Source organism: Piliocolobus tephrosceles, chromosome 8 (assembly GCF_002776525.5).
Source record: "Piliocolobus tephrosceles isolate RC106 chromosome 8, ASM277652v3, whole genome shotgun sequence".
Classification (NCBI taxonomy): domain Eukaryota; kingdom Metazoa; phylum Chordata; class Mammalia; order Primates; family Cercopithecidae; genus Piliocolobus; species Piliocolobus tephrosceles.
In genome coordinates this window covers 56345420-56360058 of record NC_045441.1, presented here as the reverse complement: position 1 = coordinate 56360058, position 14639 = coordinate 56345420, and the positions used below count along the sequence as shown (strand labels likewise).

Below are 14639 nucleotides of genomic sequence, written 5' to 3'. Positions count from 1 at the left end.
CTGTGTATGTCTGTGTCTGTGTATGTGTGTGCCTGTGTATATATGCGTGTGCGTGTATGTGTATGTATGTGTGTGCGTGTGTGCATGCGTGTGTATGCGTGCATGTGTGTATGGGTTTGTGTATGTGTGCACTTGCATGCATGTGTGTGTGCATATGTATGTCTGTGTGTCTCTGTGTGTGTGTGTGTGTGTGTGGACTGCGGGCGCACAGTGGACCAGTGACCAGGGCTCCACTAGAGGTTTTTCCCTTTCATTGGTTTTCAACCCCAATATGTATAGAAAGGTGCACAGAAAGGACTAATGAATAAAGTGAGCGCCTGTTTAACCACTATCCAGGTGGATCAACAAGCCATTTTAAATGTGTACTTTTCCAGGATGAAGACTGAAAGGGACCAAAGAAGACACCTGAACAGAGCGAGAACAGCAGCCTCTATTCTGGATGCACCACGAGAGGACGGCCTTCCTTGGACACCTAGGCCTGTCCGGGGCATCTTGTCTACCCACCCAACAGTCTTGGAAAACAATCCCCTGGCCCCTATCACCATCTCCAATCAAATTATTCCCTTCCCATATTTATGATTCTATCTCTGACCTCTACCCAGTCATTCAATTCCTTATCATGCAATTCCTTATCTCTAACTTCCTGATAAGGTCAGTGGACATGCCCTTTTTAAAATGATAGATGTCTGATCTCATATCCGACCTGTCAGCCTTCTCACATCTCCAGGTTTCTACTATTCTCATTTTTAATCCAAGCAAAAACCACCCTAAAAATAGTCTCTGTGTAGTGGCTCACATTTGTAATCCCAGCAACTTAGGAGGCTGAGGCAGGAGGATCCCTTGAGGTCAGAAGTTCAAGACCAACCTGGGCAACACCAGCTACCCTGGAGGCTGAGGTGAGAGGATCACCTGAACCCAGGAGTACAAAGTGACAAGTTAGCAATGATCATGCCACTGCATGCCAGTCTGGGTAACAGAGCAACACCTTATCACTAAGAAAATATAAAAATTATAAAAAATAAAAATAATAATTTTAAAAATAGTCTCTATCATCACCATTTGTTAAGGAGACATTAAGAGTCCACTAGGAACTTCACACTTGGCCTTTTCCATTGTCCTGACCCAAGGATCTCCTGGGCTCCCAGCTGTACTTCACAAGGTCTTCAAACCCACCTGCACTCTGAAAGGCTTCTTTCCATCCACTCACTGCCCCAACACCCAAACTTCACCTACACTTCTTCCACTGCAATCAAGAAAACCCACTCCTCAACCAGGGTTAATCAGAAGCAATTACCACTCAATCACCTTTGAAATTTATAAAACAGAGAACCATCTCCCATACCACCAGCCCAAAAATAAGAATGGCGTAAACATGTATCCTATTCAGGGCCTTCTTTTGTTAATATCTCATGGAAAACAAACACTTTGGGCAATGCCTTGTGAAGAAGGGCAGAGCAGAAATAAAGAGATTAGGATTACATCCCTACTGTAATATTACTAACTAGGAGAATTTGGGTAATATTCATTTCCCTGAACCTCAGAATTTCATGTGCAATTTGGAGATAATTAATGATACCTACCTGATGGGTTCTGCTGCAAGTTTATGTATGTAAAGCATGTAAGGTAGAGCCTCACACATAGCAAAGGCTCAATCTCCCCACTGTGTTTAGTCCAGAGAAATATAATTTTCTGATAAACAGGAGAGTCCTAGGTTCTACAAAGTACAGCAAAGACAGAAATTCTACCTTCAGGACACTGGTCTGGTCTTGGGCTTATTACCGCTCCTGGAAACCCTGTCCCCAAGACAGGATCCACAGCAGGAAGGAACAGTCAAGATTTGTCTGTGAGTTCTGAAAAGCCACTCTAGACACACATCCAAAGAAGATGTCATTTGTGTACACTTCTGCATCAAGGTGTCAACTGCTGTTGGTGGAAGGGAAGAAATGAGGGGACCAACAGGCCATCACTGGGACTGCCAACACCAATCACCACCCCACACCCTTCACAGCCCTGGGCAACACACGTGCCAGTGAGGCTGCGAGTGGGAAAAAATAACAAAGGTGAAGCATCCCGACTCTACCCAGTAGACAAGATAGAAGACACTTCTCGTCACTGCCCTAACACCAACAGGACACAGAATCCAGGGTGAGCTCTGACCTCAGATGAGTGTGCTCGTGGATTCTTCACTGCAGTGACCGCCACTGGCCTCACCAACCCAGCACAAGTCTTTGTGATCTTTCAGGACACCATAAAAGAGGCAATTCACATCACAGAACAGTAAAACTCCAATTACTCAGGAGTTCCTGGTCTATTTTGTCATTTTTTCCCCTCTTGTTCCTTTTCATACTTAGTTATTTCACCATTCGATAGAAGTTCTGCCAGAAAGCTGTACACAAAAGGGGAGGGTGATATAAAGTTAACATCAATTCATTTGCCTATTGTGTGGCAGCTCTGATGAGCTGACTGGAGACAGCACTGACTGGAATCCTTTCCTGGAAGAAAGTTTGAAGATTATCTGTAAACTCAAATTATCTCCTCTACCTCTTTTCCCCTTTAACAGAGATGCAATCACAAAATTAGAGAGTTCTAGAGCTGAAAGAGGATTCAGACATCATTTTGTCCAATAATTAAGAGCTGATGATATTTTCATATATCACCACATTCCAAAAAGTAATGTAGCAATGAGTAAGTACCAAGTCTTCAAAAAGTTCCCATCCTCTGGTCCAGTAATTCTCTAAGAATTTATGCTGAAGCAGTTGCCTAAGAAACTACAACAAAAATGCACATAAAAATGCTCACCGCAGCTTTACTTATTAATCATTATTATTATTTTATTTTGGAGACAGGGTCTCACTCTGTTGCCCAGGCTGGAATGCAGTGGCACAATCATGGCTCACTCCAGCCTCAACCTCCTGGGTTCAAGCGATCCTCCCACCTTAACCTCTCGAGTAGCTGGGACTACAGGTGCATGCTACCATGCCCAGCTAACTTTTCTATTTTTTGTAGAGATGGGGTTTGCCACTTTGCCCAGGCTGGTCTCAAACTCCTAGGCTCAAGTGATCCGCCCACCTCGGCCTCCCAAAGTGCTGGAATTACAGGTATGAGCCACTGCACCCAGCCTCAATGTTATTTATTAAGCACTAAATTGTAGTGGTTAAGCAAATTAGGGTACATACACTCAAAGGAATATTACGTGTTTGTTAAAAACTGTATTTAAAAATACAGTTTCTTCCATAGGTAAAAATAACCTATGGAAGAAAACTTAATGTTAAGTAAAAAATAAGGAGTATATAAAAATTATACACAGTATATTTTCTTTCTTTCTTTTTTTTCTGAGACGAAATCTCACTCTGTCGCCCAGGCTGGAGTGCAGTGGCGCAATATTGGCTCACTGCAACCTCTGCTACCCAGGTTTGAGTGATTCTCCTGCCTTAGCCTCCTGAGTATCTAGGATTACAGGTGTCTGCCACCATGCCTTGCTAATTTTTATATTTTTAGTAGAGATGGGGTTTCACCATGTTGGCCAGGCTGGTCTTGAACTCCTGACCTCGTAATCCACCTGCCTTAGCCTCCCAAAGTGCTGGGATTACATGCATGAGCCACCACGCCCAGCCTACAGTATACTTTCAATTTTGTTATTAAACATCAGATGCAGAGAAATAAAAGGCTACAAACCAAGTGTTAATGAGAATTAACACCTGATGGTAGGATTTTTTATGTTTAAATTTTCTTCTTCATCCCTTTCTATATTTTATACTGTACTGTAACAATACATTTGACCCCAGTTTTGATGTCTGACTGCTCTCAGCTTCTGAGCCCCTACTCCTCCTTCTCTTTCTTTGGCACATCTGGACAAGCTGATAAGAGATCCCAGGTGTGCTGTCCACGCTGTCACTGAAAACTCAAACCACATAAACCCATGCCCCATGCAGGGGCCAACGCCCATCTCCACTCACTGATCACAATAAAAGCTGAGCCCATCTCCTTATCCCCTTCTCTGTGGCCATTTTTGGACCAGTTTTACAGACTGTCCAGCTTTCCCCAGAAAGCATCATTATATGAATAAACATTTTCACACCTTCTTGATGCTTACATGGCATCATCAGTTCAACACCAAACCACATTTGGGGTAGGTGATCCACCCCACTTATGCTGCGTGGCCACAACATGTACAGTAAGCATGTCTTACTTTTATACTAAACCGCAAAATTATTTTTAAAAGGTTAAGCTATAATGTGTCATGTCAGGCCTGCAGAATTTTGTTCATTTTAAGAAAGGATATGCTTTTAAGATGACAGGCAAAGAAACAGGAGAATTCATTATAAAGTATCTAGACTCAAGGCAATACGTTCATTAAAGAATCATCGACCAGGCACGGTGGCTGATGCCTGTAATCTCAGCACTTTGGGAGACCGAGATGGGTGGAATACTTGAGGTTAGGAGTTTGAGACCAGCTTGGCCAATATGATGAAACCCTGTCTCTACTAAAAATACAAAAATTAGCTGGGCATGGTAGCGGGTGCCTATAATCCCAGCTACTCAGGAGGCTGAGGCAGGAGAATCACTTGAGCCCAAGAGGCAGAGATTGCAATGAGCCAAGATCACTCCATTGCACTCCAGCATGGGCAACAGAAACTCCGCATCAAAAAAAAAAAAAAAAAGAACCATCTTTTCTGAGACTAATTATAGAATATACACAAGGAAACATACCTGGACTCGGAAATTGGTCTTCTATGAGTACATCACCAAGGGTGAGGGATAAAAACTGGTACTTGGGTCTCTGCCAGCACCAGGATCTCTTCTTTTTTGTCACCAGACTTAGAAGCTGTAACTTATCAGAGTCATTCAGATTTGATACTGCAATCAGGTCACCATCAGCATCAACTTCTCTAAGAAAATTCCTTGTTGCCTTGGCAAACATTTTGAAAGCTCCAGATTACCTGAAAAAGTAAAGTTACCCTAAAATCAAATAAGAAGTTACTATTTTGTGGCTTTTTTCCCTAAAATTATTGTATCTCTCCCTATTCACAACAGTTCACATGAAAGAATATCTTCTTCCTAAAAGACCCTCTAGTTTGACTTTAGTGGGTAATAAAGAACTCAAATAGAGATATTGAAAGAACATATATATACTAATCAGGATATAATAGGTTATGCTTCAGAAACAAACAATCCCTAAATCTTAGTGGTTTATAACAATAGGGTTTATTTGTTGCTCATATACTTGCTCAATACAGGGGTACAAGAGAGTTTTGTTTATTATGGTTATTCAGGGATCCAGACTGAAGGGAAAGCCAGCATCTTGAACGTTGTTAACCATTATCCAAGAGGAAAGAATTCTGGAAGATCTCACGCCAGCAATTAAATGATCTGGCCCCAAAGTGACACAAGAAGGTTGCTTACAACTTGTCAGAACTAGTCACATGGCCTTAACCAAAAATAAGGGCCAGAAAATACAGTTTTATCAAGAATCTGGAAGTCAGGCTGGGCATGGTGGGTGATACATGCAATCCCAGCATTTTGGGAGGCCAAGGTAGGAAGACTGCTTGAGCCCAGGAGTTGGAAACCAGCCTGGGCACCATAGCCAAACTACAAATTAAAAATTAAAAAATTAGCTGAGTGTGGTGGTACACAGCTGTAGTCCCAGTTACTCGGGAGGCTGAGGTGGGAAGACTGCTTGAGCCCAGGAGTTCAAAACTGCAGTGAGCCACGATCATGCCACTGCACTCCAGCCTGGGTGACAGTACAAGATTTTGTCTCAAAAAGGCAGAGAGCTGGGAATATTTGTTGAACAACAACATACTGACTACCGCAAAAGATAGCTTACCTATGACTACCTATCTGAAGGGTAAAAGGTGCTTTTTCTCTACACTGTGTGATTTCTCATATTCAGATATGAAAAGTAACAAGCTATGCCTTTTTAACCCAGAAAATAAAGGCACAGTCATACTTTAGTAGGAGCAGAAAAGAAGAGACACACTGGAAGATATAAAACAGGAAAATATTATATTCAGGAGAAGTAGTATAGACTATTTAACAAATGCTTTTAGAACAATGGGCTAACCATCTGGAAAGAAAAAAACTGAATTCCTCTTTCATACTATAAATAAGGCAAATTCCCAATGAAATAAATAGGTTTCTTTGAAGAAAAAATGAAACTGTGGAAGTACTAGAAAAAATAGAGAAATATTTGTACAATTGCAGGATGAGAAGGGCCTTTAGAAAGAAAAAGGGCAAACTGAGAAAATAATTGTAATATTTATGACAGGGAACAAAAATGCTTAATATATTTTTTTTAAAACTTTTACAAATCAAGTTTTAAAATACTGTACTCCAAGAGAAACGTAGGCAATGGTTCTAAACCATTCACAATACACAAATTGCACAGAGCATGTATATATACATACACAGACATGTATAATAAATTACCACATAAAAAAGAAGAAAATAACATTTTTACAAACTATCTATGGTCAAAATGAAAAGCTCTAATGGACAAGAATAGTGTTTTATTTTTGCTTGCACCCTGGTGCTTGGCACAGTTGCATAGTCACACAGTTCTTAGGATTTAAGAGATGAGAATAAGCTCAGACTTTAGCTCAATCCACTTTACCATGAATCTCTTTCAGGGCATGGGAAATCATTTGTCTTATCGATCACTGGTTCTTTTCTATAGTATATTTTCTTAGATTATTATGATGCAGTAGCTACCTGACCCTGTTCTTGTATATTAACACTAGGAATGAACATTTAAGGAAAACTTCTAAAACATGCAAGGAAGTTCCTTTCTGATAAGGTGAACTGCAAAGCAGCGTGACTAAGGATGCTCAGTCTGTCATCTGTAATTAATCTGTTACTATGTCATGCATAAGAATTTTGCATTCAATGGAATACTCATTTATTTATTTACCAAATCATCAACTGAATCATTCACTAATTTTTCTTGAGTACCTACTATACTACCGTGTTTAAGCACTTAGGATACAAAGACAAAAAATAATTTCTCTCCTCAATAAGCTACTAGTTTGGTGGCCAGATGGAGAAATAAACAGCTTAGTTTTATGTTAACTACTGGCAGAGATTGTTCCAGGGAAAGAACCAAGAAAAAGGCATCTAAATGTCATTGGAGAGAGGCATACTGTCACAGAAGTCCTCCTGAAGTCGATGACATCCAAGCTGCATTGTGTAGGCTAAGCAGAAGTAAGCCAGGCAAAGGAGCACTGTATGGATGCTATAGCTGAGGAGAAGCCATTATGAAAGCACAAAATTTGTAGGAGGTGGTGGAGGGATGGGAAAGACAGTGCCAAGCAAATGGGTTACCAGTGAGCTTGAGATGGCCCAGGAGACATTGTATAGTATTGATCTGCCATCCACCACTTTGACAGACTGGAATGACTGGTCAAGCTCTGAGCTTGACTCTTACACTGGAATGCAGCATTCCAGAGTAGAGAAGGGCCAGAGACAAAGTTGCGGAGGCCCCCAATCCATGTCCTGTCTCTCCTGCAGGGCAGCCAGGGAAGCAGGTGCCATTGGAGGGTGTGTGATCAGAATGATCCCTTAGCAAAATCTTCTAGAAGCAAAATAGCAAAGGGACTGCAGGGGAGCAAGATTAGAGATGGACAAAAAATGACAATGCTCTGGACTAGGTCAGTGGCATGAAGATAGAAAAGATACTGGTTTGGTGAAGATTGGTGATGAAAGAAAGAAGGCCCCCTGGGGCGTCATCCTGGTATCCCAGGTGCAGGCTGGGAGATGAGAAGGAAAAGCCAGTTACCAAGAGAGGGAATTTGAAAGTAACAGATTTACTTTGCCAAACATGGGACTGGGTCTCCCCGAGGGCCTGTGAGAACTCGTCCTGCTAGTCCTGAAGAGCCACAGAACGATCTGCTTTAGTTTACCACTGCTGTCAGGATCTCCACTGTTACGGCTTCTATTCTTTTCTGGGACAAGCTGAAAGGGAACTCACTCATGCACTTGCCTTCAGATCACACAGGTTTCTGTAGAAACCAAATGGTGCTGACGAGTTGATGGGTGCAGCACACCAACATGGCACAAGTATACATATGTAACAAACCTACACATTATGCACATGTACCCTAGAACTTAAAGTATAAAAATAATAAAAAAAAAAAAAAAGAACAAAAGGGAAAAAAAAAAAAAAGAAACCAAATCAGGCTTGTCATTAAAAAGCAAAATAAAACCCATCTGCTGTGAGTGGGAAAACCTTAGTAAAGACATCAATCCTTCCCCACAGGAATTAGACGGTAAAACAGAGGAAATTCCTAAATTATTTTTTAATGGTTTTTTTTTTCTCATCTAACATCAAACAGCTAATTTGGCTTCTTGGCAGGGTAGGGTACTTTAAGGAGAGTGACTGGAGGTGGCTATTTATTGCTTTGTAGGTTTTTATTAGACTCAAACATTTTAATCATGGGACTCTGAGAATATTCTCCTGGTGAAGTTAAAGTTAGAGGTTTCTTTATTACTATTATGTGTGAATTATACTTACATGGTTCAAAAATCTAAATTATGTAAAGGATATACATTGAGAAATCCCATTCCTGCCCAGGCCCCAATAACCCTTTCAATCCTCTCCCCTTCAGCCAAATTTCCTTCATATTTCTTTACACAGGTGTAGTTAAAAGGAACCTATACACTGCTCAGGATCTTGCTTTCTGCCACATACTCCCTTATGCAGAGGTATCATTGTGCATTTTACTTGTCCCATGTTGCTGACCACTTGGGTTATTTCTAAACTTTTGTTATATTAAAGAAGTCCCCAGTAAACACCGCATACAGATGTCCTCTTCATAAACAAACAAATGTATCTGAAGGGTAGATCCCTAAAATAGAGATTGCTAGAACAATGGGTAAATGCATCTGTAATTGTAGGAGTTGTGCTATTCTGTAGTCTAATAATGTTCAAAAGTATCCATCTTAGCAACAGCATATGATTAGACTTTTGGATTTTTGCCAGTCTGATAGGTGAGAAATGGAATCTCAGCCTAGTTTTAGGTTGTGTTATTTTAATACAAATAAAATCAAGCATCTTTTATTTTGTTGAAGGGCTTTCTGTATTTAACTGTGTCCTTTGCTCATTTTCTATTCTTGCTTTTTTTGGCTTTATTTCCAGGAATGTTTGATATAATAAATCTACTAAAATACAGGCTAGGAACAATAGAGTTTATAATGCAGCATTAGGGGACAATACACTGCCACCATCATTCTCAAACACATAAGATAACTAGTCAGCCAGGAAAGATTAAAGAATATGGCCAGGTCCAAATAAATGAAGGATCTACAACTCAAGTTGCCTGACACAGACAAGCATGGGCATGTCTCAGCCAAAAGTCAGACTCTGGATTAAAAGTTTCACAATGCTCCAATTTGGGAGAAGATGAAAATGTCCTCAGGAGACATCATGCTCAAATAGCTCATGGCCTAAAAACTCACCACACTTCACAGCTGTTACAATAGATCACGGGCTCTCACACAGAGCCTTAAAAGTTATATTAGCAGCCGGGCATGGTGGCTCACGCCTGTAATCCCAACACTTTGGGAGGCTGAGGTGGGGCGGGCAGATCACCTAAGGTCAGGAATTTGAAACCAGCCTGGCCCAACATGGCGAAACCCCGTCTCTACTAAAAATACAAAAATTAGCATGGCATGGTGGCAAGCAGTAATCCCAGCTACTCACTTGAACCTGGGAGGCAGAGGCTGCAGTGAGCCGAGATCATGCCATTGCACTCCAGCCTGGGCAACAAGAGTGAAACTTTGTCCCAAAAAAAAAAAGTTGTATTAGCAAACAGTCCTTATTCACTTGTCTGGCTTCCCAGCTCAAAGCAGGTGAAAACTAAAAAAGCCCAAACCAAATGCAGTAAGGATATCCTAGCTCGAGTCAGACTCCTGGACAAGAGACCTTTGGGGGCAGACACCAAGAAAGCAAGACAATGATACAAAGCTAGCAAAGCACACAGCCACCTGGACCCACTGGGAACAAACAATCTTAAAAATAGTTGCCAGGGTAATGACCGCAGGAGAAGATAACTATATTCACTACCGTCTGTTAAGACTGGTTCAGAGTCATGGAATTGTCTAGTTTTTGAATTAGAAGAGAAACTTTTTTTCTTTCTCACACTCCATTCAGGATTCTTCTTAAGAACCACTCTTGTTGAACCCTGGGCCTCGGCTTGAACAGTTCTAGAGAAGAAACTTCAACATCAAAATACTCTAGACAAAGAGAGGAGCCTTTTGAGTTGAGTGCCTGCTATGTTCCAGGCATGGGGCTTACTGCTTTATACACATTTCCTTATTTAATCTTCACGATAACTCTTTGAAGCAGGCATTGTCCACATTTTACAGATGAGGAAGCTGTGGTTCAAAGACGTTAAGTAACTTGCCCAAGATCACAGCAAAGAGAGAAGCAGCCCTGACATCTGGGAGCTGGCCTGGTACTATCAGGCCCTGGTGTTGCTGACCATTAGTAATGTCACAGAGCATCAACATCAGGCAAGGCTACTCTTGTCATGATAAATCAACATGAAAACAAGGCTGCTCTGTAATCATACCTGAACACAGACAAAGCATGAACATGTTCAAAGCACAAAAATGATCAAATACCACCCCGCTTCCAATCATTAGCAGTCCAGTGAGTGACTACTGCTTCCTGACCAATCACGGCTATAACCTCTCTCTGGCCTTCTCTGTTTTTTGACGAGATTTACTAGGATACTCAATCACAGAATTTCCCCTGCTTCCTGACCACATCCAATTCAGAGCAAAGCCCTCTTTCCCCAAATCACCTGCTACATGCCCAAATCCTCTGTCCTTTCTAACACCTCTTACTGAGACACCTCAGGGTTCTCCGTGGTGTCCCTCACTGCAAGGAGAAATAAACCAACTTATTGAACTGTTACTGTGTTCCTGGAGGTCTTTGACTGGAGGGCATTGAACATCACATAGAGAATCAGTGCTGAGCCAAGATTCCACCCGAGGTCCACCTGACTCCAAAGCCTGTGCCCTTGGCCACTCCACTCTGCTGGCTCCCTGTTCAGCTTTTTTTCTGTTCTAATGTGGGCCTCATATGATTCATTCTATAACATAAGAAAGTGCCCTTGAAAGGGTAAACCGCAGTTACAGTGGAAACAAAAATCACTGCTATGGAACATGTGTCACTTCCTTTCTATCTGGGGAGATGAAACATGGCTGTACTTGTCTACTTGTCTCATTGTTAACAATTTCAGCACACTTTGAATTAGTTTTAGTTTTCTAGATAGCAAAGAGCAATTGGGTCTATTAAATTAGAACAGAGGTGGCATCTTTTCTTATCTTCCTATGCCTATGGCCCAGTACCTGAACTCATTCTTAATGGGAAGACAACTTAATATTTCATCATTTCCTTCTAAAATAAAAATCAGTATGTGAACTCAATGATGGTCATAAGACAGGCATGAGCTTGGAAAGAGAGGGAGAGTGAGGGGGCAAAGGCTTTGGGGAAGTGGAGTGGGTAACAGAAGACAGCCTGGGTACGAAGAGAAAAGATGCGGTGTGGTGGCAGGCACCTGCGGTCTCAGCCACCGGTGGATGCGAGGATTCCTTGAGCCCAGGAATTCAAGGCTGCAGTGCGTTAGGATAGCGCCACTGCACTCCAGCCTCGGTGACAGAGCGAGACCTTCTCTCAACAATAACAAAGAAGCTAGCCAAGGGACTGTGGCTGGAGGGCTGGGCCCTTTCTCTCTCACATCTACCTCATGGTCTGGGCTCAACTTCTCCTTTAGAAAAAGAGCTTGGTGGTGGTAGATGGTGAAGACAATTAATTTCACTCTTCAGCTGCTTCTCCAAGCCCACAGTACTCCTTTCATTCCACTTGGACTTGGCCATCTGTCTGGCCGCCTGCCTGCCTGCCTCTCAGGACAGCAAACCCAAGCCATCCGTCCCTTTCACTATCCCCATTCACTATTCTGGACAGAGTAGACTCTGGTCGGTGTGTTCAGTCCACAACCAACGCTCTTCTAAGAGGTGCCCTCTAGTCTTTCCCCTCGGGGTGCAGACGGCAAGCAGCTCTGGAAAGGGTCAGGGGTCCTCAAATGGAGACCAAAGGGAGCCACGCGGGCAGCTGTCGAGAGCCATCCAGCGAATGCCGGGCACACCGAGTGGGGCTTGGCCTCCTCCCCAAGCTAGGGGCCCTCTAAATACCGGAGCAAGGTGGATGGGGGCTCTTTTCCGTCAAGAGAGACTGAACTCCTATCTGCTTCGCGACCCGCCTCCCCGTACACACGCCCCCGAGCCGGAGGAGCCTCCGCAGCACCCAGAGGAGAGACCGGAAGACAAAGGATGAACGAGTAGGGAGTGGGTGGTCTGGGGGAAAGAAGAACGAAAATACCAGCTGCGCTTGCAACATCCAAGGAAGGAAGTGGCAGCGGGGAAGGGGAGAGGATGGGAAGGGGATGCTGAGTGTGAGTCGGGGCGGGACGCGGTGATGGGAGGGAGACTGGGCCGGGAATGCGGGTGGCGAGGGGAGCGACGGAACCTGCAGTTCCAGCGGCCGGGCAGCCAATCGATTCGTCTCCCCTAGGAAGGAGCGAGGGGAGGGTGTCCCAGAGAGAAAGCGCCGCGCGGCCTCGGCTGCTCCCGGCCCGGGACACCCAAACGGACCAAAGAGGAGCTGGAGTGGAGCCCGCAGCGGATCCCGCAGCCTGCGTCCGCTGCGCACTTACCCGCGCGCCCGCTGCTGGGTCTGCGGCAGCCGCGCCCCCAGCGCTGGCGGAGTCGGAGGAGCCTGCGCTGGGCCGGCCGGGGGCGGGCGCTCGGGAAGGGCGGAGGGAGGGATCGCGGCCGGGACCTTAGCTCCGTCCGGGCGCCCCAGAGCCGCGGGAGTGGCCGCCGGAGGCTGCCGGAGGGGCGCGCCCGGCGGAGGCGGGAGGAGAGGAACGTGGGGCGGGGGCTGCAGCGGCGGCGGGCCCAGGCCAGACCTCCCAGAAGCCCGGGAGAGAGCCGCTTCCCCTCCTTCGTGTGACTCCCTGGGAGCCGGGTTGCTGACGGCCCAGGGCTCGGCCAGAGTCCCGGCGCACTTTTCGGGACTCACCCGGGAGATGTCAGGGCCTCTCCGGAAGAGTGGGCTGCGCCTGCCTTCCGCGGCCGCCTCGCCTCTTCGCTGCGCGGGACCGTGGGGTTTGAGAGCGGCGCCTCCTCGCGGGGCCAGACCCGCCACTCACAGTGGAGTGTGGACTGACACCGCGGCTTCACGGTTCAACCAGGAAAGTCCAAGGCCTGTCCAGCCTGTGGGAGCCCCTAATGCCGTGCCTGGAGTAGTATCTGGGTGTGTGGTGCGACTGTACCCACACTTAGGCCTGCCGCTAAAAAGTGATTCATTCATGTAAACTCCACTCTAAACTCTTTGAGGGCAAAACCAAGCGCTCTCACACACTGGGTGCTCAATGAATACTGAACGAGGGAATCTAAGCATAGCTGGTGCTCAAACATTGCTTTCTGATGGACTGACTTAAATACTAGATCTTTTAACACTAGGACCAGCTGAAACCTATTAACCATTACTTAAGTTGTTACGATGAGGCAGAGCCAAAATCTCCCGGGCATGTGCAAGAGGGAAAGCTTTCTAATTGTGAACACCACGTGCCCCGCGTAAGGCTGCATTGGCGTCACCTGGGACTGGTTAGCAATGCCAAAAACGCCTGACCCGCCCCCGGGTCCAGAACACAGATTTGAGCTTTGCCTCCTGTCTCCTTGCCAGTTGACTGGCAATGGAGGTTTTTCTTTTCTCAAAAGTCTGTGCCACAGTATTGATTTCTGTGTGCCTCAGGTAACGAGCCCATTGCTCAGTAATAGTTTTAGTCAGTATATCATCTTCCCTGTGCAGTGCTGTCTACTAAGCTGAGAGCAAGGAGTAAGAGAAAATGAAATCTCTGCCCTGCGAGAGCTCACACAGAGTATGGAGTTGTGTGGCTGTCTTCAAGGCTGGTCGGGGAGGGCAGGTAGAGAAGCCCAGCAGCGCTTTCCCTTGGGCCCCCTTATGCTTTAAACATATCTCTAGATTGTAGTTATCCGGCTCACTGTAAAGCCTTTCCTGACTATCCAAATTAAAAGTGCTGCCCACCCACCCATGGGAACACCTCCTAGTTCCTCTGCTTTATTTTTCTCCTTTGCACTCACCACCATCTGATAGACTGTGTACCTCCTACTTATTTCATGTATTATCCTTTCCTGTAAAACGACAGCAGCATGAGGGCAGCTGGTCTGTTTTGTTCCCTGTGCCCAGCACGTAGTTTAGGATGTGACACATGGTAGCTATCCAGTAAGTAATTGTTGAGTTAAGAAATGAATCCTTTTGTTTCTCCACCTAGATTGTGGGACTGTACACATCCCTGCAGTACCCAGCACAGAATAGGTACACAATTAGTGGCTGTTGGATGAAGGAGTGGTTTGAAATGGTCCATGGTGGTGGGCCCCTGATTTGCTAATGTGATGAGATGTTGGACTAAAGAAAGAATCCCAGCCCTGTTAAGAGACTTTTCATCTATGCTATTGGTTCTCTTCATCATAAAATTATATGGTGATGACTCTGGCTTGTTGTCAGAGATTATTGCATTCCCACCTAGGGTACTGACCTTAAGAATATCCTC

At 44.6% G+C, this 14639-nt stretch overlaps 1 protein-coding gene across 2 annotated transcripts in view; it reads right to left on the bottom strand.

The window, feature by feature from the left end:
- Window positions 1–13335, bottom strand: part of GSDME (gasdermin E) — a 58780-nt gene extending 45445 nt beyond the window's left edge. Inside the window, exons 1-2 of one of the 2 annotated variants that reach the window (XM_023225940.2) lie at window positions 13085–13335; window positions 4711–4940 (exon numbers count right to left, since the gene is read on the bottom strand). In XM_023225940.2, coding sequence (XP_023081708.1) covers window positions 4711–4921 — 211 coding nt within the window. In that variant the 5' untranslated portion in view covers window positions 4922–4940; window positions 13085–13335. Of the gene's footprint in view, window positions 1–4710; window positions 4941–12716; window positions 13007–13084 lie in introns of those variants that run through there. The other variant, XM_023225939.1, reaches the window with a different exon arrangement.
- Between the last annotated feature and the right edge of the window lie 1304 nt (window positions 13336–14639).